Source organism: Nelusetta ayraudi, unplaced genomic scaffold (assembly GCF_046127955.1).
Source record: "Nelusetta ayraudi isolate G7.1 ecotype Tasmania unplaced genomic scaffold, CSIRO-AGI_Nayr_v1 ptg000079l, whole genome shotgun sequence".
Lineage (NCBI taxonomy): Eukaryota > Metazoa > Chordata > Actinopteri > Tetraodontiformes > Monacanthidae > Nelusetta > Nelusetta ayraudi.
Window position 1 is genome coordinate 2,425,431 of NW_027466129.1, and position 22,982 is coordinate 2,448,412.

Below are 22,982 nucleotides of genomic sequence, written 5' to 3' on the forward strand. Positions count from 1 at the left end.
CGCTCCATCCTCTGCTGCTGACTCCGCAGCTGCTGCACCGTCCTCTGCCTCATGGGCTCGTGGACGTCCAGCAGCAGCTGCGAGTGCTGCTGCAGCGCGCTGGAGAAGACGCCAGCGTAGACGTCCAGGGTGGCGTTGATGAGCCGGTCCGTGTCGAATGCCTGGGGGGGTGGGGGGGGGGGAGTTAGCGGTGAGCACGCGATCATGTGACAAGCAGCTGAGTCCACAGAGCTTCCGCTGGTCTGAGGGAACCTACTGGACACGAGGTGTTGAGGATGTGGTAGACCTGGGAGAAGAGCGGCTGAGTGATCACTTCAGGCTGAGTCAGCTTCTGCAACACACACACACACACACACACACACACACACACACACACTGTCATTGTCGCTAATCAGCCTTGACAAATCAGAATGATGCAACAAGAAGATGATAATGAAGAGGCAGATTTTTGGTTTCAATGACGATTAAAATCTGTGGAGCTCTCGCAACGTCGCGTAATTGAGTCTCGATTAAAAGTCAAAGACGGATCAGAGTGTTGAGAATCAGCGGAGCAGCGAAGCACTGACTCACTCACTCACTGACTGACTGACTCCTTTAAAAAGTGATTCACTCAGACGGGCAGAGAATGACATCGAATTGTTGAAACGATGAGCGGTTAAATCAATCAAAATGAGAAATAAATAAATAAATAAATAAATAAAGTCCCAGTGGGTCTCATGTGAGGAGGCCCGGCAGCGCCAAACACACCCGACCTTCCGGGGACCCGAAGGGAACACTGAGAGAAGAATCATAGTCCCAGTCCCAGTCCCAGGCCAAGTCCCAGTCCCTGGTCCTGGTCACAGTCCCAGTCCACTTACCAGCTCTTGTGCGAGTGAGTTGAAGTCCTGTCTGAGCTGTTCTGAAAGGAAGGACCTGCCCAAAGCCGGCGACGAGGCTCCCAGTAGGACCAGTAGGACCAGTAGAGGCGACATAATGGAGCTGTTGGAGCTGATGGAGGTGGTGGAGCTGTTGGAGGTGGTGGAGCTGTTGGAGCTGTTGGAGCTGTTGGAGCTGCACACTGGAGGCTATTAGGTGTGAATGACACTGACACGCTGCTGACCTGTGTTGCTTATATGCAGCCTTCCCTTCTGTGTGTGTGTGTGTGTGTTTGTGTGTGTGTGTGTGTGTCTGTGGTCTGTGGGCTTGCAGCAGCAGCAGCAGCAAACAGTATAGTCACAAAACAGCGGCATCGACAACTGCTTTCCTCTAAAAGTCAAAGTTGTGCTGCTATTGCGGAGGCTGCAGGAGACTCCCTGGTCAGGATGCGCCCACACACACACACACACACACACACACACACACACACACACACACACACACGGTGGTCACGGTGGTTGGACTGGAGGAAAATCTCCTCAGTTATGCTGAAACTTCACTCTGTGTGTGTGTGTGTGTGTGTGTGTGTGTGTGTGTGTGTGTGTGTGTGTGTGTGTGTGTGTGTGTTCGCCTAGAGCACATTAGAGGTCCTTGGGCCCCGCTGCAGCGTTTTCATGTTCCGGAGCCTCTTCATGGTCAACTATGACTATGATAGTCAAACTATGATAACGATTCAAGCTGAATCCATTCTCAAAAACCCAGTCTGACATTTCAGCCTTCGGCGGCCTTGAGTGAAAACCCAGCAGCAGCGCCTCAACATGGCATCGCTTTCACGTTCAACTGCTCAGAAAACCACTGCTGTTATCACTGTGAAGGAAAATTCAGATCGCACAAGCTAATAACGTGATATTTCTGTGGTTATTATTATTATTATTATTATTATTATTATTATTATTATTATTTTATTTTAAGTCGGAGGCACTTATTGCAACGCGGTTTCGGGAATTATCTTCCTGCTTAACCTCTGGAAAAAGAATTCCACATTTTTGGGAACAAACGGCATACTTTTCAAAAGGTTTGGGGCGGATTTATCCAATATACAAAAAATAAATAAATGACGATCCGTTAGAATGAGGTTCTGGACCGGTGACCTCATGTCTTCACTGAAGCGTTCCGATGTTGTATTTGAGTTTGTTGATGATTTGTTTTGATTTTGTCTTTGTTTGTTTTTTAATCATTATTATCAATATTATTGTGGTGTTTTTCTGGTCCCCATTCTGTCAGTTACAGTGATGACATGTAGATAAAGAGGAAAATCATCGCTTTGTTGAGCTGCTGGCCTGCGTCCTAAATTGTTTTGTCTTTTTCACATTTGAAAATTCAATAAAGACGGCGTTTAAAAAAAATAAATAATCGGTGGCTCTTCACGGTGGTTTTGAGTCAAGACGCCGAGCGGAATCTGTTCCAGCTCTGAAAAAAGAAACTCAGCCTGAACCTCCGAAGCTGCAGTCTGGAGGTTCTGCAGAGTTCTGCAGGGTTCTGCAGGGTCCTGCAGGAGCTCTCAGAAGCGGGAGCCTCGGAGTTGCAGCGAGGTGAAGGCGGCCTGGGCACCTCAGCAGGAAACTGCTGGCAGTTGAGTCTCGTCTGCACCCAGAAGACACAAAATGAGTCACGAGTCTTGTTCTCAGGTGCAGGCGACCACCTTGGAATTTGCACGTCAACGCACGGCTCTAACTGAGAAAAACCGGTGGCAGGACCTGCGATGACATCACGACTGTGGCACAGACGCAGCCCGCCAGGCGGAAATTCACCTGTTTCTTTTTGTGTCGCGTCAGCAGGAAGCAGCTCGTTCCTGCATCGCTGCGGCCGCCGCCACCGAGAAACCTGAATCATCTCTGCAACTGCAGAACATGGGGTGGGGACGGGGGTGGGGGGGACTTGGTTCCTGCCGCGGGATTCCCAGCTTCTCGCTTCACTTTCACAAACCTTAAACATGCAGGTTCGAAAATGTGACGAGAGCAAAATGTCAGAACTTCACGCCGGGCTAAAGGCGAGAAAAGGCCAGGACCCAAAATGAGCAAAGGACAGGAGCACAGTGGTCGCACGTAGTGCAAGTGAGAGTTGGGCCACATCCATCGCTGAGACATCCACTTTAAAAAAAGAAAAAGAGAAAAAAGAAACAAGATACTTCTGTCAACTTAACTTAACTGAAAACCATCAGCATGTGATGATGTCAAGCGAGCTGGGAAGCTGAGCAGACGACCTGACAATTCACCCAGCAATTAGGACAGTAGGAAAAAGTCTGTCATAAACTCACACACACATTTAATGCATAAACACACACACACACACACACACACACACACACACACACAGTGGCTGTTTTCCTTCTAAGAAATGTAAACTAACTGGAATCAAGGCTCTTTAAAAACCTCAGTTGTGTTTCCTAGAAAGTTGCAACCTTGTTGTTTTCCTGTTTGCAAACACAAGCCACCATAAATACACACACAAATGCACGGGCGCGCAAACACACATATACATTTAATGCACAAACTGAGCCCTTTAAATGTGATACTATATTATATTATATTATATTATATGACATTTAATTTTATTTCATGGCCTTGTGTGTCTATCTCTGAGAGAGAGAAAGACATATATATATATGTACATATATATATGTACATATATATATGTACATATATATATGTACATGTACTACCCAGAAAATGAGAATATCCTGAAAAGGTTGTTGTATTTCTGCAATTCAACTCTAAAGGTGAATTTGACATATTGTATAAACGAATAATATGCAAATCAATATATTTACAGTTTTTATTTCTTTGGATTTTGCTTGATCAGGTCTTGCAGCTTAAAAAACCATCTGTTATGTTAAATCGCCAAAATAAAACAACTTTTACTTGATATTCTAATTTTTCAGGTAGTACCTGGATATATATATATATATATATATATATATATATATATATATATATATATATATATATATATATATATATATAATGAAGATGAAAATGAATTGATGAATGACATTAAAATGACCTATAAATAAGACATAGTTGCATAGAAACATTAATGTGGTAAAACAGTATTGGAAAAGAACTTCTGTGAAGATGTTTTTTAAATACAAGGCCGAGTCCACAAAAGGAATATTGATGATATTTTACACAATCAATATCACTAGAAATCTGTAAATCTTATGGGTGTGGTTTGCTTGATCAGATTCAATTGTCTTAACTGATGGTGGCGCGCATCCACACACACACACACATATGCAAGCTTGAAACGTGTGGCTTCATCCATTAGCATTAGCCATGCAATCCAGAAAACTGTCTACCATATTGCAGTAGTGGGAGCAGTTCGCGTGGAAGTGTCAGTGAAAGGGAAACGCCACCAGAAAACCCAAGCAAACACAGAGACCCTCTGATTGGCTGCTGCTGCTTGCTAGCTAACCAGCTAAATATCTCACCATTCAAATTGGCACAAAAACGGCGAAACAAAAACTTCAAATATATTTTTGAAATCCATTTATTGGGTTGCTGTCAGGGTCACCGTGAGCCACAGTCAGTGCCACGGTCAGTGCCACAGTCAGTGCCCCAGTCAGTGCCACAGTCAGTGTGGCCATCTCATCAGAGTGTTAGCCACCGAGCGTCAGCCATGGCGACAGCAGCACCAGTTTGCCTTGGCCTCCAGTTGCTGGCTAGAACTAGAAGAAGAAAAAGGAAGGTGATCCCGATCGTGTTCACCAAACACATTCACTTTGAGCGACCGGACCGGTGCGAGCGTTCTTCGTCTTTGTCCGTTGCTCAGACTTTTGCGAAGCCGTGTTGGCGGGTTCGGTGGCGTGCGATGGCTGCTCAATCGCCGTTGCACTGAGATTGATCCGACTCCTTTCGAACCGAAACCGCCGTCGCTGCAACAATCGAGGCCCAGGAGTCACATGACTCACTGGAGCTGACTAATTGTGGAAATGTCATTGGTTTCGCAACAGAGTCGAGTCATGGCCATGGGGGTGGGGCCATGGGGGTGGGGACATCACCGGCGCCACAGCCATTTTCCACTGACAACCAGGTGAGTTAACGGATCATTGTCATTACGAGTCTCCGTCACAGAATTCCGACCGTAGCCGTAAGGTTCCGGGTTCGGGGGTTCCGTTCCTGTGTTCCCCTCTGGGTCTGTGGGTTTCCACCGCCGTCACAAACTCCAGGTCGGTGCCTTCAGCTGAAGACGGCAACCAGGATGTGTCTCTCTCAACTCCTCCACTCCGCCTTTCTCAAAGATCTCCTCAAACCTTTCACATCTCGTTTTTTTGATTGTGACTCTCTGAGTCCCGACTCTGAGTCCTTCACAGTATCTTACTCTCTCCTCCTCACCACGCTGAAGGTCCTCAGCCCGCTCATTTCAACTCTCTGATTTAGAATCCACATCTTTTGGTCTTTGTTGCGTTTTCGTTTCTCTTCCGTCACTCCTCGTGATGAGGATGCGTCCTTGCAGTTGCAGTGTCACAGTTTGACCATCGGAGGGAGACATCGGGCAAAACTGATCGATAGGAAACTATTCAAGTCGTTCACGTCACAAGAGAAATGTGGTTTATTTCAAAAGAACCAGACAAATGTGTACAAATATTTTTGTTTGAATACAAACGACAAAAGAAGAAGAAGAAAAAAAAAACACCATTTCAAATACATAAAAGTTTCAAGTATTTTGGCTAAAACTTTGTCCAGTGCTCAAATATAATAAATATGTTTTCTAGCATATAAATAAGACAAAAAAATTTCCCATGGTTAAAATTGTTTTAAACACGGTTCAATACTTAAGGGAGGGTGGGGGTGGAAATACTTTGACTCTTCAAAATAAATGTTGTAGATAAAAATGTAGATAAGAAGTGCCAAAGCAGGTACCCTGAGAGGTGGGCGGGGCTACAGGACGTGATGCGCCAACTCGTCGGTCCATCTGAGGACGTAGGTGAACTCTCTCATCGCCTGCAGGGCTCGTTCGTCCCTTTTCTGCTGACAGTCAAACACAGGAAATGTTTTTTAGCACCGAGCTCGTCACACAATATCATGAATGATACTTAAAAGGTCGCAGGTGGAGATAAAACACGACAAAAACACGCAGTAGCTCTTAGTAAAGTCAAAGACTTCGGAAACAAATCAATGAATTATTGATCGTTATTCAGGATGAATAAGAGCGCAGTGTTATTTTTATCACGTGATTTTCTGTTGCAGCAGGGAGAAGACGAGGACCGCTGCCACTGAGGAATCAGAAGAGCTGCAGTTCTGGCAGTTGCACTGAAGGGGGCAGTAAAGAGCGCAGTAAAGCAGCCCAGCGAGTGAACAGCACCATCTGCAGCATGGCCAGGGTCAAAAGCGATTTAGCGGTGCTAAGTCTCTGTGGACTGTTTGACATGAACTGAACAACTGAACAAAAAGAAAACAAAACTCTGAATTAAAAAAAAAACATTGAAAAAATAATGTTTGACCTTTTTAATTTTCCGCTCCAGTTTCTTGAGGAGTTTGAGCCATTTTGAAGGTTTAGAGGAAGAAACCTGCACAAAGTACACATGGGGACGTCAGACTGTGTGTGTGTGTGTGTGTGTGTGTACGTGTGTACGTGCGTGTGTGCGTGCGCGTGTGTGCGTGCACTCTTACGCAGCCTTGCAGTGTGTCGTGCAGGCGGTGCAGCAGCAGGGGGCAGTGAGTTGGGAGGAGCCTGCTGACGGCGGCGGTGCTGAAGACGCTGCGCTGGTAGACGTCCAGCAGCTGCCGCAGCTCCAGCCAGCCAATGGCACGCTGCGGGGGGGAGATGGCCAGAGGTCAAAGGTCAAGTGGCTGAGGGTGGTGGGCCTCAGGAGTCTTAAACTATGCAGCCAAGCAACCCCCCCCCCGTCCCCCCTCCGCAGGTCATTCCAGGCTGTACAACTGCACTCAGCAAACATCTTCTCAAGCACTCCATCCATCCATCCATCCATCTATCCATCCATCTATCCATCCATCTATCCATCCATCTATCCATCCATCTTCTGCCAGATTGGCGCACCAATCTGCCTGACGATCTCGCACCCCATCTTTCCCTCACTCTTGAATAAGACCTTGAGATACTTGAACTCCTCCACCTGAGGCAGGGTCTCTCCACCGAAAACCATGGCCTCCGTCTTGGAGGTGCTGACTCTCATCTCAAACAATTACTTGTCTGTCAATATTATTTACATAACTTGTAAAACATTCCAACTGTATAAATACATATACACATACTGCTGCATCATATGCACTTCTCAGGTTCAAAAAAGCAATCAAACAAACTGAATAGAAACATGGTGTCACGCTCATATAAAAGCTGAAATGAACAACAGCTCTCTGTGTAAAAAACTGCGGCATTGCTAACATAACATGACACGAAACATTATTTGTCAGAGAACGCAATGCAACACATCTCTTCAGTTGTGATTATGACATCATAACATCATCTCTTATAACGTTATTCCACAACAACATCGACTGTGTCACTGGAGTCACGCAGGACCATGAGAGCACAGCTCCATCAAACCTCAGTCAATTGAACTCCTTCACCCACGAAAAAACGCCACTGGGAAGCTAAGCTAGCATCAAGCTAGGCTAGGAAGTGCTGCCCCCTCCAGGTCAGCAGAAAAATTGCAAAGTCATCGAGTTTCACTCAACAGCGAGTGGCTCTGGTGTTTTCAGGGCCATTTAAAATCAGTTGGCGGGCCACAGTTGGCCCACGGGCCCTAGTTTGGACACCCCTGCTGTAAATGTTGCAGATTTCCTCGATGTGGGATTGAGAACGGCATCTTCTTCTACTACTACTACTATGATGATGATGGTAATGGCCATGATTATGAAGATGATGATTATTAGAATTAATATTATTATTATTATGGCTATTAACGTTGGTAATTTATGGTTTTTAGTATTAGTATTGTTATTATTATGGATATTATTCCCATTATTATTGTGACTTTGAGTGTCAGGCTGTTGACTGACCTCTGGACACCTGGTGCAGAACTTTGGCAGCAGCCGTCTGGAAAACTTCTCCTTCTGCAGAAAGAAAACAAGTCAGACAGACGAGCGTTATGTTGTTTGTTTTAGCGTCAGCTGTTGTTGTTGTTGTTGTCATTGTTGTGGCTGTTGTCGCTGAGGTCAGTTCACACAGCGTGGTGAAGGTCCAGGCCGCGCTCCACACGTTGGAAGGTCAGAAGCTCCAGCCACAGCTCCGCCTCCTGTCCCAAGGAGGAAGTGACGGCTTGGTGCGGCACGGCAAGGCTCTTATTTTGAGTGTGGGTGAGTTTGACGGGTTAATTGGCTTGCTGGAACGGCCAATCAGAGCCCACCCGTGGTTCCCCCTCCCCAATGATGGATGGATGGATGTTCTTACCGGCAGCAAAGCCACCACTCGCTGCGTGTTGCTCCACAGCTCCCGGAGCAGCTCGGCTGGGATCCGATGGCGGCAGGAAGCTCCGCCCTCTGCCCCTCCCACTCCCCTGCTGGTGCTGCTGCTGCTGCTGCTGCTGCTGCTGCTGCTGGCCAGCAGCAGCAGAGTTGAGGTGCTGATGAGGAGGAGGAACATGTTGCAGTGGCGCCGAGTGTTGCTGCGCAGCTGCTTTTATAGCTCCTCCTCCTGCTCGGCCCCGCCCCCTAACCCCTGCCCCCACCTCTACCCACCTCCCCCTCTTGCCCCACCCATACTCCTCTTTCACACATTCATGAGCAGAATTTCCCAGGAATCTCTCTGCTGACGTCACCTTCTCTTCTTCTTCCTCCTCTTTTTCTTCCTCCTCCATCACTTCTCCTCCTCTTTATCACTCCTCCTTCTCCTTCTTCTTCTCTCTGTTTTCATCGTTTTCATCCTTTTTTCCCCGATTCGTTCTTCTTCTTCTCCTCATCCTTCCCTCCTTTAGTCAAGGTCACTCCATCCATCCATCCTTCCCTCCTCTCTCTCTCTCTCTCTCTCCCTCCTCATGACCTCCTGGTCCTCCTCCTCTTTTTCTCCATTCCTTCCATCCATCCACCTCTCTCTCTGCGTCCTCCTCTGGTGGCGAGCGGTGACGTCACTTCCTGTCTGTTTGTTGTTTTCCTCGCCGAGGCTAAACTAGGTTGCGGTGCGTTCGAGAGACGCAACCGAGGAAAAGCGGTGACGACGCAGATTTGTTTTCTCCACTCAGCAGGTTTCATTGCCGCCGCCACCGGGCCACTTAACCCAAATTCGAGAGGGTGCAGGCGGCACCACAGAAGAAGAAGAAGAAGAAGAAGAAGAAGAAGAAGAAGAAGAAGAAGAGGAGACTTTGAGGAAAACGATGAGATGCTGGTAGAAAGTGTGAGTTCCTGGAAGTCAGAGCTATAACCAGGTCAGAGAGCTGCAGCAGGCAGGTCACATGACCATCACCGTCATCATTAACATCATCATCATCATTACTATCATCTTCATCATCACCATCATTCTCGTCTTCAGCATCCAGACACACAGTGACAATCCAGAACGTCACCTCCAGGAGGTGCAGGAGGTCCAGGAGACCCCAAACCATCCAGACCGTCCAGACCGTCACCTCCAGAAGATCCAGGAGGTCCAGGAGACCCCAGACCATCCAGACCGTCACTTCCAGGAGACCCTGGACCACCCTCGCTGCTCTCCTTCACCACCGAGTCATTGCTGACGCCAGCAGTTGTGTTTTTACAGTTAGTCTGAGCTAGGTCTATTGCTAAAGTAGGTTGTGGCTTCTCTCTGATCCTCCTGCCAGGAAACGGTTCTTCTGCTTGACCGCCAACCCGCCACCGCCGCCGCTACCGCCACCGCCGCTAGGTCAAGGGTCAAGCACAGATTTGACTAAAAAGGGAAGATTCCCTCCAAAGAAACCCGCAACATTTCTCCTTCTGTTGCTGAACTGTCCTGCTTCACTGTGATTGGACCAGTGCTGGTGGGCTGTCAGTAAATATTAGTGAAATATTCCAGAAGTTCCTATTGGTTCCCTCCAAACACACCTGCACTTCCTGCTGCAGCCAATGAGGGAGTCTCATCTGGGGGGCAGCTCACCACTCTGCTGGGTTTTCCGTCCCAGCAGCAGCAGGAAGTTCCAGCGCCGCTCCTGCTGCATTCAGGAAAATCTGCGGTGACAGTTTCTGTCGAAACTGTGACGTCATGATGTCACTCGACAGTTACTGGGAGATCACTGAGTGGAGGACCGTACTCAGCCAGAAGCAGACCGTTCAATGCTGGAGGAACCAGGAAGTGGACTTTTAACCAGCATTTTCACACAGTTAGCACATGAAGCAGGCTAGCTGCTCGTTAGTGGGCGCTAAGCTATAGAGATCAGCTGCTGAACAGCTGATGCTGGATACAACTCATTTCTTTGCGATGTGTTTAATGAATAATCAGGGCAGAAAACTGAGCGCACCTGCAACTTCCTGGTTGCATTCCTGAGGCATGATGGGAAGAAGAGCTGCGACCATCACGGGGGCACAAACAGGAAGTCCAGCGGTGAGGTGGAGCTGGTGGCGCCCCCCACAGGGTCCAACGGAAGGAGAGGAGCTAGATATAGAACTCACACGCACACACACACACACACACACACACACACACACACACACACACATATAGACACACAGTGAGGAGACTCACGACTTCCTGGTGTTACCTGTTTGGGAAATCCCCCCCTGTGGCCCTAGCCCCTCTGACAGGTGATTCCGTGACTGGGAAGCGTGTGTGTGTGTGTGTGTGCGTGTGTGTGTGTGTGTGTGTGTGTGTGTGTGTCAGAGGGCAAACACTTGGACAGTTTGATCTTTTTGATTCTGGTTTTAGTTTCGACCTTTGTGTTCTGACCCATCTTGACTTCTGATTGCGATATTGACACTTTTTATTTTTCATATTTTACACAAACGGTTGGAGACGCACAACGACAAAAGCAGTGGAGGTTGGTTGGTTGTGCCATTGTGTCAGAAAGCTCCTTAGATAGCTAGTTCTGACATTAGCCTTTTGCACAAGCAGCCAATAGCGTGATGGTGTGTTGTGAATCAGAAATGCTAATACAGTTGTTAAGTGTCATAACGCCGTTATGATGCTAACACATAACGCTAACGTGTTTGTGTGTCTCTTGAGAAGCTGAAGCTTGCCTTAGCTCGTTGGTTAAGCAAACAGTGCTACTATGGGCTATGTTGGCCTGTGGCTAACTCTGCTGCTAACTGGTCTTGCGTGAGAGGCAACAGTGGTTCAGCTCTGGTTCACGAGTTATGTAACACTGTGGAGAAAAAGCTGCAGTTGCTCACATGCTCCATGCTCACCTTTCACCTTTGAATACAATCTTGAAGTTATCAAACCAGCTTCAGCTAGAAATTAGCATCATGAGCTGAACAGCTTCTTTCTTTTTTTTCCAAACGTGCAAATACAAAACTTTTATCTCAGCAATGACTCATCGAAACCACACCTACAGCCAGCAAAGTAGGTAAGTAGGTCTGATCGCACTGCGGTGACTTCTGCACCAGTTTATCACTTCTATGTGTGTGTGTGTGTATGTGTGTGTGTGTGTGTGTGTGTGTGTGTGTGTATGCACGCGTACCATCAGTTAAGACAATTTAATCTGATAAAGCAAACCATAAGATTTACAGATTTCTAGTGATATCAGTTGTGTGAAATATCATCAATATTCCTTTTGTGGCCTTGGTCTTATATTTGAAAACATCTTCACAGAAGTTCTTTTTCCCATATTGTTTTACCACATTAATGTTTTTTTTGCAACTGTGTTTTATTTATTTGTAATTATATTATATATAATTTATTCATCAACTCATTTTCATCTTGAAACAGAAACTAATATATATACATATATGTGTGTGTGTGTGTGTATACATATATATATATATATAAATATATATACATATATTTATACATATATATATATATGTATAGAGAGAGAGATACAGTACATCAGTATATACTGTACATATATATACATAACCCATCTACTGTCTAGCGTCAAAAAAGCTTATGGCAAATTTGACAGACAAGGCCATCATACAATATAATATAATATAGGGTTCAGTGTGTACATTAAAAAAAATACCTTTCAATTTTATTTGACAGTAAAAAAGGAGAAGGGGCGGAGCTATTATTCAGTCCAAACTTTATTTGTTTCATTTTTGTAACACTTTCTCCTGCGCAAACAGGAAGAAAGGTTTGGTAACACTGGGCCACAACATAAATAGATCAATAACCACATAAATAGTCCGTCTGTGTGTCTCTATAAAAACTTAAATAGTTGCTGCTGCTTTTTTAAATAAAATAAATAGTGGTATAAAAAAGTGGAGGCAGTAGAAAAAGACAAGGTTGAGTGGCGCTCAGTTGGCGGTGGTGGTGCTGGTGGTGTTGATGGTGTTTGATGGGAAGACGCAGAAATCCTGCAGGTATGAAAACAGGATGTCGACCTCGCTGACCGCCTTGTTCAGACGCTGCTGCCCCTCCATCTGAACACACACACGCACACACACACACACACACACACACACACACACACACACACACACACACACACACACACACACACACACACACACACACAGGTCTCAATGATGCATTGTGGGATTTCATGCTGGTACATTTGCAGCCAAGGGTTTTTTTTTTTTCCTGGTCAACATCACCATTATTAATATTAGTATTAGTATTATTGTTGTTATTAGAGGAACAGGGATCAGCCAGCTGATTGGACACTGGTTTGGGGGCGTGGCCTCACCTTGTGGAACCTCTTCTTGAACTCGACGGTGTGCTGATGGTCGTGGTAGTGAGTCACATTCTGGAGAGACAGACGGACAATCAGAGCTGAGCTGCTGCTGCTGCTACAGCATGGGTGTGTGCGTGTGTGTGTGTTTGCGCGCGTGTGTGTGTGTGTGTGTGTGTGTGTGTGCGAGCGTGTTTGTGAGTGCGTGTGTGTGTGTGTGTGTGTTGCGTCTCCACCAGCCGACTGCCAGCCTGCAGACGTTTTCTAAGGGGTAGCGGGAGGGGTTTAAAGAGCAGTGGGCGGGGGCTTCACGGGCAGTGGGCGGGGACACTCACGCAGCCGTGGTTGCTCAGGTCCAAGCTGATGCGGCCGAGGTCGACCCGCAGGCGGCCCATGTGGGTTGCCTTGCCGCTGTGGTGCGGCAGGATGTTGTTCAGGTAGAAGTCCAGGATGTTGGCGTGCAGGCAGCAGATCTTCATGTGGTCCTGAGAGAGATTAAAGGTCAGAGGTCAGAGGTCGGGTGACAGAGGGGTGCGAGGTCCTTGTGGCCGGGTGAAGCCCACCTGGTTGGTGTCGAGGCTGGGCAGCAGACGCACGCTGGGGTCGTCCTGCTTCGCCTGGGCCTGGAGGGGAAACACACAGGGTCACATGACCGTTTATTGTATTTTTTCTAAAAATCAAAAACAAATCAAAAAAAAGGTGATGGAATTTTTTTGTTCATTTTGAAGAAAGAGTTTTAGGATTAAGATTTCTAAAAATTTTAATAAAATCTAAACAGGTGAACGTTGACTTTCATTGATGCCTGTCTATAAAAAATGTAAAAAAAACAAACAACAAACATTGAAATTGATTAAAATGTACAAATATGATCAAGTTGTTCTACAACTTTTATAGACTATTGCAAAAATCTGTATTTCAGCTTTATAAGTAAAAGAAATTGCAACTACAGCCTGAAGTTTATCATTATACACCTGGCATGGGCAAACTGTGGCTCGGGGGCCATATGCGGCCCATTAAGCCTTTAAATAAACACTGATTTTCAAATGACATTAAAGTAACATATTTACTACATATCCCATGATATATTTTTTATATTATTTTCCATCCATCTGCTGCTGCTGCTGGGCTACACATTTCATTTTCATCAATATAATATTTGTATATACATATATATATATACATATATATACATACATTTATATGTATGTATGTATATATTGCGGTCGCTTTTGTCTGGGAGCGTCCTACCTCTCTGGCCGCTTCCCCCACGTTCCGGTACGTGTCGGTGTTGCGGAGCACTGGGCTGAGTGCCTGGGAGAGGGGGTGGGCCGCCGCCTGCTCGGCCCAGCCAATCAGGAGCAGGGACAGCAGAACCAGCGTGCCGGCGGCGGCGGCGGTAGTGGTGGCGGACGAGGAGGCGGAGGAGATCTTCATACTTGAAAAAGTTCTCGAGTTCGTGCAGGAACAATAAGAAGCAGCAACAGTTCTTTCACCTGAAGACAAGAGAAAAGGGTCAGAGGTCATGGAGGGAGGGATGGCTGGAGAGAGAGAGAGAGAGAGAGAAGGGGGGGTGGATGGAGGGAGAGAGGAATGGATGGATGCTCTGCTCTGCTCACCTGTCAGAAGATGCTGATGATGTGCAGACGAGTGGAGCTGCTCATTTAAAGGCCTCCTGAGTCTCCGCCCCCTCGGCTGAATATAGGCCAGGTAACCATCAGGAAAAACCCCCAGACACACACACGAACACACACACACACACACAAACACACACACACACACACAGGTCAGTGCTGAGGAAATTAACCCTCACTATTAACTGCCGGCTTCCTCTCTGACATCATTTCCTCTTTTGTTTTTTTTTCCTCTCCGTTTCTGTGGCTTTTTTCTGCTCCGTTTTCATTTCAACCCTCAATCACACCAATCAAGACCACAGCAGCGTTAATTCCACGGTTCAGCCGCAGGTCACAGCGCAGGATGACACGAAGGAAGTTTCGGCTCTTTGAAGACGCAACTTTGAAATATCGCTAATCAATCACTCACTTTTTTGTCTTCACAGACGCAACGGATGTGGTTGCAAGTGAGTCGCGTCATTGGTGGACGAGCAAAAAAATAAATTGCGTTGCGCTTGTGTTTTAAAAATGTGTCTTAAAAGAGGAAAAAATAAGAATGTGCAGTACCTCGAGGAGCCTGTGGGGGGGAGCAGCTAACCGTTCCCAGGATCCAGAACCGACTGGGTGCGCGTCCAGGAAGTGGAATCGGGGGAGAGAGCAGTGTTTCCCGTCTGGAAGCTCCGCCTGCGGCTCTCACTGTCACACCCAGCGTATCCAGTGACCGCAGCCGCCACCGCCGCCGCCAACACCACCGCCACCAGAGGCGCCACTCTGAGGTTCATACCTTTATTTGTGTGGGTTTGGCAGCAGGTGTCTGTGACGCCCTGGAGGCCGACACAAACACAGCCCAGTCGCAGGAGGAAAAACAGGATGACATCACGTAAAATTTAATAAAAATAAAATACCATTAAATGGAGTATATTGAATGTACACCAAATCAAATGCAATTTAATGGAATTATTTTAAACCAAAATAAAATACAATTGAAATAAAATAAAACAAAATAAAAAATATTAAATCAATTAAAAGTTTAAAAGTCACTTCAATAAATAGGAAATACCTCGTTTTTATCACCTGCTTCCTGTTTCCTCAGCCTTTCCATCAGTCTTGGCTGGTTCCCGTCATCTCCTCAGATCAGGTGTTGCAAACAAAGATTTTTTTTTGTATTGTTTTTTTTTCCTGACACGGCGGCGGGGAATCGGCGTGGAGGAAGCGATCGCAGGGGGGAAAAACCAGAGAGGCTGCTGGGAGTTTTTTCACACGGATGTTTGACTGCCATATTCAGACTTTCCTGCGCTGTTTGTTCGCTGGACGGGGGAAGCGACACCCGATCGCCTGCCGGCTGTTTGAACAGCGCCGCCAGTTACCAGGTCGTCCGCTGTTTGCTCTGCTCCCGACGTCACGGGGAAGCAGGAGGAGAAGTAGAGGAAGGAGGACGAGCTGGGAACACCACAGGGGGAAAATCCTGGGCCGGGAGTGTCCAGGGGAGACCCACAGGAAGTGCAGACCTCCAAACGTCCTGTTAGCGTGACGCCCTAAATTAATACACCCCCATAATATCCTCAAAATGACACTACGGCTCCATAGAATCCAATAGAATCTATAGAGAATCACACTGACACATCGCATCACCTTCATACAGAAGACCTGGTGGAGCAACACTTTTAAATCATAATCCATACTTGTGAAATAACAAGTATGGAGAATAACTTTATTATCATGTTTATGGGAAAATGTACTGTTCTGAGAGGGTTTAGTCCAACAGAAAAGCCTAGTTAGCCGGCATTGCTAACGCTAGTCACCAGTGAGTGTGAGGACCACCAGCTGGCCCCGCCTGGTTCCCATCACGACCTTCAGCTGCCTTCCACCGGGAAGGAAAAAAATTCAGCCAATGAGTAGCCGTCGTCAGCAGGTACCCGCCCACTTTTTTCAGCTAACGGCTGCAAACAGCCAATCGAAGGCAGACACTGAAGCAAATATCAGCACGGCAGCAGGTCCACTTTGGAGATTCAGGGATAATGAGGAAAGAAAAAAGCTAAACATTAAATAAACGCTTTGAATATGTTTCTATAATAATTAAAACGTATTGTTAAATGAATTCAATAAAGTTTCAACCTAAAAAAAAAAAACAGCAATAAAATAGTTTTTTTTACATGCCACTTTAATGACCTCCATCAGTCAAGCATCAACGACTATCTGACGTCATCACTCCACAATAAAAACACACTCCCCTTTCCCCGCCTCTCCTCCCCTCTCCATCGCCACCAGGGGTCAGAGGTCACCCATTCCCCCAGAAGCTCTGCCGTCTCCTCTGAGCGCGCTCCAGCACGGCGGTGGCGGCTGAGCAGGAGGCGGCCGAACGGCACGACATCGCTGACATCCTGTCGTCTGGGCGAGAGAGAGAGAAAGAGGGGGAGGTAAGAGAGTCGCAGGCGGTGAGGGTCATGTGACCGGCGGGGGGGTCGCTGTCTGACCTTCGTCGGGGGTGGCGTGGCCTGCGTGGCGGCGTTGCAGCTCCCTCAGCCTCAGGCCAAGCTCACCTGCGGAGAGACGCTGTTAGACCGTGTGACCACCACCACCAGGGGGCAGCAGGGGGCAGTGATGCCAGCATGACGCTGTTACTTTCATTGCATTTGTTTTGTCTTTGCAAAGTGTCCTCGAGTGTTGACAAAAGGCCATGAAAAAGATGTATTATTATGAGGATTATGATTATTAAAGCTCACCGTTGTGCTGGAAGTCGGCGCGTCTCAGGGAGCCCTGGATGCAGTGAGGGGGCGGGGCCACGGGGGGCGGGAGCCTCTGCCTGGCCAGCCTGCAGGGGGCGCCTGAGTCCTCGGGGGAGAGGCTGTTCTCTGACCAGGCCTCTCTCAGTCTGGGCGGCCCAGCGGTGGTGAACTCTGACCCCGGTGCCACGGCAACAGCTGAACCGCCACTCTGAGTGGGTCAACAACAACAACAAACATGTCAACAAACACGTCAACGACAGCAACAACAACAATGACAACAAAGACGTCAACGATGACCACAAACACAACAACAACAAACACGCCAAGCACCACCACGAGGACAACAGCAACAACAGCGTGCTGATGTACACCAGTGGAGGCAGTCGACGAGGGCGCCACCTGCTGTTTGGATGAAGACGATGCGTCGCTGCCGGTCAGTGTTCCGACCAGTAGGGCGCCCCCTGGAGGACCAACACAGGATATTTGGACTAGATGGGAAAATATTCAGTTACTTCAGTTGCCAACAGTGTTGATAAAGTCAAGAAGACAACGACGGAGTTTGAGCCGTCAGCATGTGTGTGTGTGTGTGTGTGTGTGTGTGTGTGTGTGTGTGTACCAGTGGCAGGTGTGGTGAGGTCATGGTGAGTTCTCTGCACAGGGAGCATCTTCAGCCTCGGAGTCGGTAAGCGGCCATCCGCCCTGCGCGCGCGCGCGCGCACGCACACACACACACACACACACACACACACACACACACACACACACACACACACACACACACACACACACACACACACACACACACACGGATGTGGTCACTTCCTGCCTGAAACGCCGTCTCAGCTGTTCTGACTTTTGATCCAGTTCCTTGTTAAAAAAAAAAATCAAACATTCCCCACCAAAGTGTTTCTGGGTTAAACTTCAAACACACAACTCACTCACTTCCCAGACGTCCTCGTTACCCACAATGCACTCCTTCTTCTACTTCTTCGAAGCAGCTTACTCTCATTTTCATTCAGCTTTTTGTTTTGGTTTTTTGGTTTTTTGGTACAGCAATAAACTTAACCCTAGCTAGCCTAGCCTAGTCTAAGATAGAGTAGCGTCAGAAATGGTAGCAGAGAGGAAGTGTTAGCCTGGATGTGTGTCCGGGCTTCAGAGCCCCACCTGGTGGCAGACGCAGTTGTCTGTCACAGGTGTTTCTTCTTTTTACGCTACACTAGGCTAGGCTAAAAGACTGCTACTTTAACGTTTGATGCTAAACACTAGGACAGGAGGAAACACTCACTGCTCTGCGTCTTCTTCAACTCCTCCCTCTTCTTCTTCGTTGGTGTCTGACGGCCCCCTGCTGGACAGTCTAGGTAAAGACACCAGGGTGTTGAAACAGACCAGCTGGCTCCTCCCCCTCCTCGTCCCCGCTACTCACCTGTGCAATTCCAGGGGCTCCACGCCGCCGGGGTCACAGGTCAGGGCGGGGGTGGGCGTGGCCGAGCCGGTGGTCTCAGACGGCTCCCACAATGCATTGTGCTCCGAGTGGAGCTGATTCAGGTGGTCTCGGGAGAAGTGGCAGCCCCAGGCCCGGCGGCGGTAGGAGGCGGCCTGCCGCCGCAGCGCCACCACCTGGATGGAACAGAAGGGTTAGCGTTAGCCACCAGTGTTGGGGGATTGTCACCGGAATCCAAAGATCAATAAAGTTTTCATTTGAATGTTGCGACGGACGCAAAACTGCAAATATCCAAAAGTCGCGGCAAGACTTTCCATGAGACACCACCTGTGTGTGTGTGTGTGTGTGTGTGTCTCCATGTGTGTGCGTGTGTGCATTGCTGTACACGAGTGACTCAAGTGCACCGTTTCCCTGAAGGTCTGTGGTTTCACTCTTCACGATCAGCATTCTGCTTTCCATAATGAGTTCGCACACAGACACACACACACACACACACACACACACAAAGTCACGCACACACGCAAACACAAAAACACAAATGGCACGCACATGTACACACGCACACACACTTTCCTTAAAATTCTGCAGTGTTTAGCAGTTTGTCCTGCTACTAGCTTTGTGCTACGTTAGTCTCTCTCTCTCTCTCTCTCCGTCTCTCTGTCTACCTCTCATCTGTGAGATCTGTTGTCAACTTCGCCGTGTGTGTTTATTCAGTTTTGTCGAGTTATCAGAGCAGCAAATCACTCGTTCCTCGGGAGCAGCAGGACACTCACTGCTGCCCCCTGTGGGACTGAACTCTGACCTGCGGCGTGCTGCTTCCCGTGGCTCCACCCTCCTCCGGCATCCTGCAAGGAGCAGAAGGAACGATGGGCTGATACTCTGTCCAATACACACACACACACACACACACACACACACACACACACACACACACACACCTGTGTCCTGCCAACACCTGAGGAGGCGGGACTTCCTCAGACTGGTGGGCGGGGGCATCACCTGTGGGTTGGACTTCCTTCTCTGGCTCCTCCCTCCGCTTCCTGTTGGCCTGGTGGTGAAACAGCAGCAACAAACCGTCAGCGTGTGTGTGTGTGTCTCTGTGCGTGTGTGTGTTTGTGTGTACGTACCATGTGTGTGTGGAAGAGAGGGACTCTGTGGTGCTGCAGGTGCTGGAGAGGGCGGGGCCTGGTGGGCGGGGCCACAACCTGGAAGCTGCGCTGGTACTCCGTCTCCATGGCAACAACAGGGCTCCTCTTTGGACGCAGCATCTGAAAGGTGGGGGCGGAGGAGGTGGGGGCAGAGTCAACCATCAGATGAAGACAGCTGGAAGAGACGACGGAGCGCCACCCGGTGGTCACGGTGCTGCACTGCAGCTGCTGACGGTCCCGGTGCTCGTTACCTTTTGCGCAGCCAACAGAGGCGAAGCATCACGATTATTCCCACTCGGCTCTCCACCACCCTTTGACCTTTGACCTTGCGACCTCGGCCCCGGCTGTACCTGGAGATGTAGATGGTGCTGTGAGGTGACACATGGATGGTGTCAGTGGTGGGAGAGCCGAGGAGGGGAGGGGGGTTGTCACCTCATTGGCCGTCAGAGGGCGGGGCTCCAAGGGGGTGGGGTCTACAGCAGGCCGGGGTCCAGGAGGGGTCAGAGGCTGGGACTTCCTGTGGGCGGAGCCACTCCTGGCAGCTGGAACACAGCAGGACAAACTGGGGCTAATCAGGAGCACCCAAAGTTTTATGGAAAGCATGGCCCGGGGGCCATATGTGGCCCAGTAGGCTTTTTAATCGGGCCCTTAAGCCGTACTTGAAAAAATGATATTAATAGTCAGTCAGTCATAAAACAGCTGTATTTCCTCCATGTTTCCAGTGTTTTCAGAGTCATTTCAATAAAGAGCTGTGGTGGTCTAGATGGTTCTAGGTGGTTCTAAGAGCTAAATAAACACAGTGGAGCTTCAAAGACACTGATTTGGTTGCAACTTTGCTTTGGTTCATTTTCAATTGACATTAAAGCAGCATGATTTTTGTTTGTTTTTTAAATATCCCATCACGTGATCCCATCACATTTTACAACCCACCGTGGACCCACCAGTCAAAGAGTTGGCCCACATCTAGTTTATGGCCTGCACTGGAGGCGTCTTACCAGCAGGGGGCGCTGCTGTCCACCTCACAGCAGGGGCAGCGACCTCTGGTGGCTCTGGTGGGAACAGCAGAGAACCGCAGGAGCGAGTCAGGTCGGCCTTCCGGCGCCGCTGCAGGACAGGTTCCCGGCTGGTACCTGAGTGGGGGAGCGGCAGCGGACCATGTGAGGTCAGAGAGGTCACCCAGGAGGTCAAGTGAGGTCAGGCGAAGTCTTACTCAGGTGATCAGAGCGCAGGCCGGCCAGCGGAGACACACTCCTGGAGCGGGATGTCCCGTAGCTGCGCTGGTACTCACTCTGACACACACACACACACACACACACACACACACACACACACACACACACACACACACGCATCAGCATTAACCAACGTCAGGAGGAAACTTGAGAAAATAATTGCTGGTTTGAATCCATTCAAAAAATAGAAGCGCAGGTTAAAGGTCAATCTGTGGTCACATCCATAAACAAAACAACCCTTTTTCTGTGTTTAATAAAAAAAAACACGCACACACAAATGACTGATTCCATGAAACTGTCATCAGAAAAGGGCAAAAACACTGCAGTGGATGTGCTCAGTGTATAAGATTTGGTTTTTTGATGGAGGGAAACACGCATGAACGACTGCAGGCTGAGAGATTAAACCAGCGCAATCCCAGATTATCATCCAAAAATGCCCACACAGCATTTCTCCAGCGTCATCACCCCCGCACGCAGGTCACTAAACTCATCCACAACTAGTGGCAAAGTCGCTTCAAATCATGAATACAGTCGACAAAGTGGCTTTTATTAAACAGTGAGCATTGTCTATGTAATCTGAGTAGGAGTGCATTGTCGTCTAGAAGCAAACACTCGATCTGGACTCGGATTAACTGGATGAGCTGCTTTCACAGGTGGCGGCGGCAAGTCCGCCCCGCCTCCCACCAGCAAGTCGCGTCCTGTTTTCCCGGCTCCGACAGTTCCGAAATGGGCCTCTGGGTTCCGATAACAAGCGGCAGAACAGCAGCCGAACTGGCGCTGCAACCTGCTGCTGGTCTTTACCTTGAAGCGGACCGTCATGCTGTGGCTGCGGCTGCTGCTGCTGCTCCCGTCCAACGACCAAAACCGCGAGAGTAGGCGGCCAACTTCCGGTCTATGAAGCTAAACCAAAACACTAACGGAGCTTTGCTAACGCCAAACGCTCCGGTCAAATCGCGTCGTTACCATGGCAACCGCTCTCGGCGGGGTTAAGTGGAACCATTCACTGACGTCACGTCCGCCTGGCTGATTTTATTTTTATTTTATTTTAATTTTTTTTAAACATATTTTTGCTTTTTGGTTGAGCTTTTTCCCAACAGACAGCCCGGCAGTGTTAACTTATTGCTTCTGAACTGGAACCTTTCACACATTGTGTCATTCGGTCATAGGACACAAGGGACATTTGCTCTAACCTGCTGCACTTTTTCTTTTTCTTTTTTTCAATTATTGTCATTTATTTTCTTGTTCCATTGTCATTCTGTCAATGTGTCGTTGCACTGTGGCAGCGTCTGTTTATACCTTTTATTTGTTTGTTTTTCTCTTTTTATTTAAATATGCATTACATTTTGGGACATCATATAATTAAGTGTAATACTTAATAAACCGTGTCGAAAGAGAGTAGAAGAAAGATGTCGGTACTGTCGTCTGTATGAACCTCTTTTTTTTTTTAAATATACTTTCTGAGGCATAATCATGCTAATGCCTCTGACTCGATCGGCCACCAGAGGGCGCCAAACACCACCTTCACCCTCCTCCACCTCCTTCACAATGACGACGCGTCACAGGTTGCTGTTACAAAAATTGCACCACTTTTATTCATGTTAAGGCTTTTTAGTTTTCAACTTTACATTTGGCTTCACCCCCCCTCCCTCCTCCCACCTCCCTCCCCAGACCCCCCCCCCTCCCCCGCTCACTGTGGGTTTCTGCACTGGACTGGAACCAGTTGGGAACCGCTTGCTCGTTCAACTGGTTCCAGTTACATTTCACTGGTCGTCGTGCTGCAGCACGGCTCGAGCTCTGTGATGAACGACTGATCCCACTGCTGCTGCTTCTGCTGCTGCATCCGTCGCATCAGCGCAACTCCTGACTGCAGACGGCACAATGACTTTAGCCTAGCTTAGCCTCACCTAGCGGTAGAGGACTTTGAGTCTGAGACTTTCAGCTCCGACATCACATCCCTCTCACACTGCCACCAGAAGTTGATCTGAAATGACGGGTGCTGCTGCTGCTGCAGCAGCTTCTGCTGTGGTGGAGGCCAGACAGGTGTGACTGCAGGTACACCACAGCTCCAGTCTGATTGGCTGTTGGCTGTGGGAGCATGTGTTAGAGCCACAGGTGAGCCAGTGCCTTGTTGCTGCCAAGTGCAGGTCGGATTTCTTGCTGCTCAAAAAAAACACAACTTCATCGTGGTTATTTTCTGCCACCAGGGGGCAGCAGTCAAAAGCCAATTGAA

The 22,982-nt window shown here is 48.3% G+C and overlaps 3 protein-coding genes across 5 annotated transcripts in view; 1 reads left to right on the plus strand and 2 right to left on the minus strand.

Moving 5' to 3' along the window:
* Nucleotides 1-22,982, plus strand: part of lsm8 (LSM8 homolog, U6 small nuclear RNA associated) — a 106,023-nt gene that overhangs the window by 22,539 nt on the left and 60,502 nt on the right. The window lies entirely within an intron of this gene.
* Nucleotides 11,994-15,195, minus strand: il22 (interleukin 22). Its single transcript, XM_076044272.1, has 7 exons — nucleotides 14,773-15,195; nucleotides 14,212-14,287; nucleotides 13,844-14,088; nucleotides 13,159-13,218; nucleotides 12,931-13,080; nucleotides 12,611-12,670; nucleotides 11,994-12,344 (listed from the first exon to the last, which is right to left on the minus strand). Exons 3-7 carry the CDS (start codon nucleotides 14,027-14,029, stop codon nucleotides 12,219-12,221), a joined length of 582 nt encoding a protein of 193 aa, XP_075900387.1. The 5' UTR covers nucleotides 14,030-14,088; nucleotides 14,212-14,287; nucleotides 14,773-15,195; the 3' UTR covers nucleotides 11,994-12,218.
* On the minus strand, nucleotides 16,325-22,410 carry mdm1 (Mdm1 nuclear protein). 3 transcript variants are annotated; one of them, XM_076044241.1, is made up of 15 exons: nucleotides 21,554-22,408; nucleotides 20,731-20,809; nucleotides 20,516-20,650; nucleotides 19,953-20,062; nucleotides 19,772-19,870; nucleotides 19,500-19,640; nucleotides 19,311-19,420; nucleotides 19,175-19,217; nucleotides 18,355-18,548; nucleotides 18,217-18,285; nucleotides 17,548-17,630; nucleotides 17,331-17,419; nucleotides 16,929-17,139; nucleotides 16,680-16,745; nucleotides 16,332-16,593 (listed from the first exon to the last, which is right to left on the minus strand). In XM_076044241.1, exons 1-15 carry the CDS (start codon nucleotides 21,569-21,571, stop codon nucleotides 16,484-16,486), a joined length of 1,557 nt encoding a protein of 518 aa, XP_075900356.1. In that variant the 5' UTR covers nucleotides 21,572-22,408; the 3' UTR covers nucleotides 16,332-16,483. The 3 variants fall into 3 exon arrangements, with proteins under 3 accessions (XP_075900355.1, XP_075900354.1, XP_075900356.1); XM_076044240.1 differs by having other exon boundaries at nucleotides 16,325-16,593; nucleotides 17,331-17,392; nucleotides 19,175-19,420; nucleotides 21,554-22,410; XM_076044239.1 differs by having other exon boundaries at nucleotides 16,328-16,593; nucleotides 19,175-19,420; nucleotides 21,554-22,409.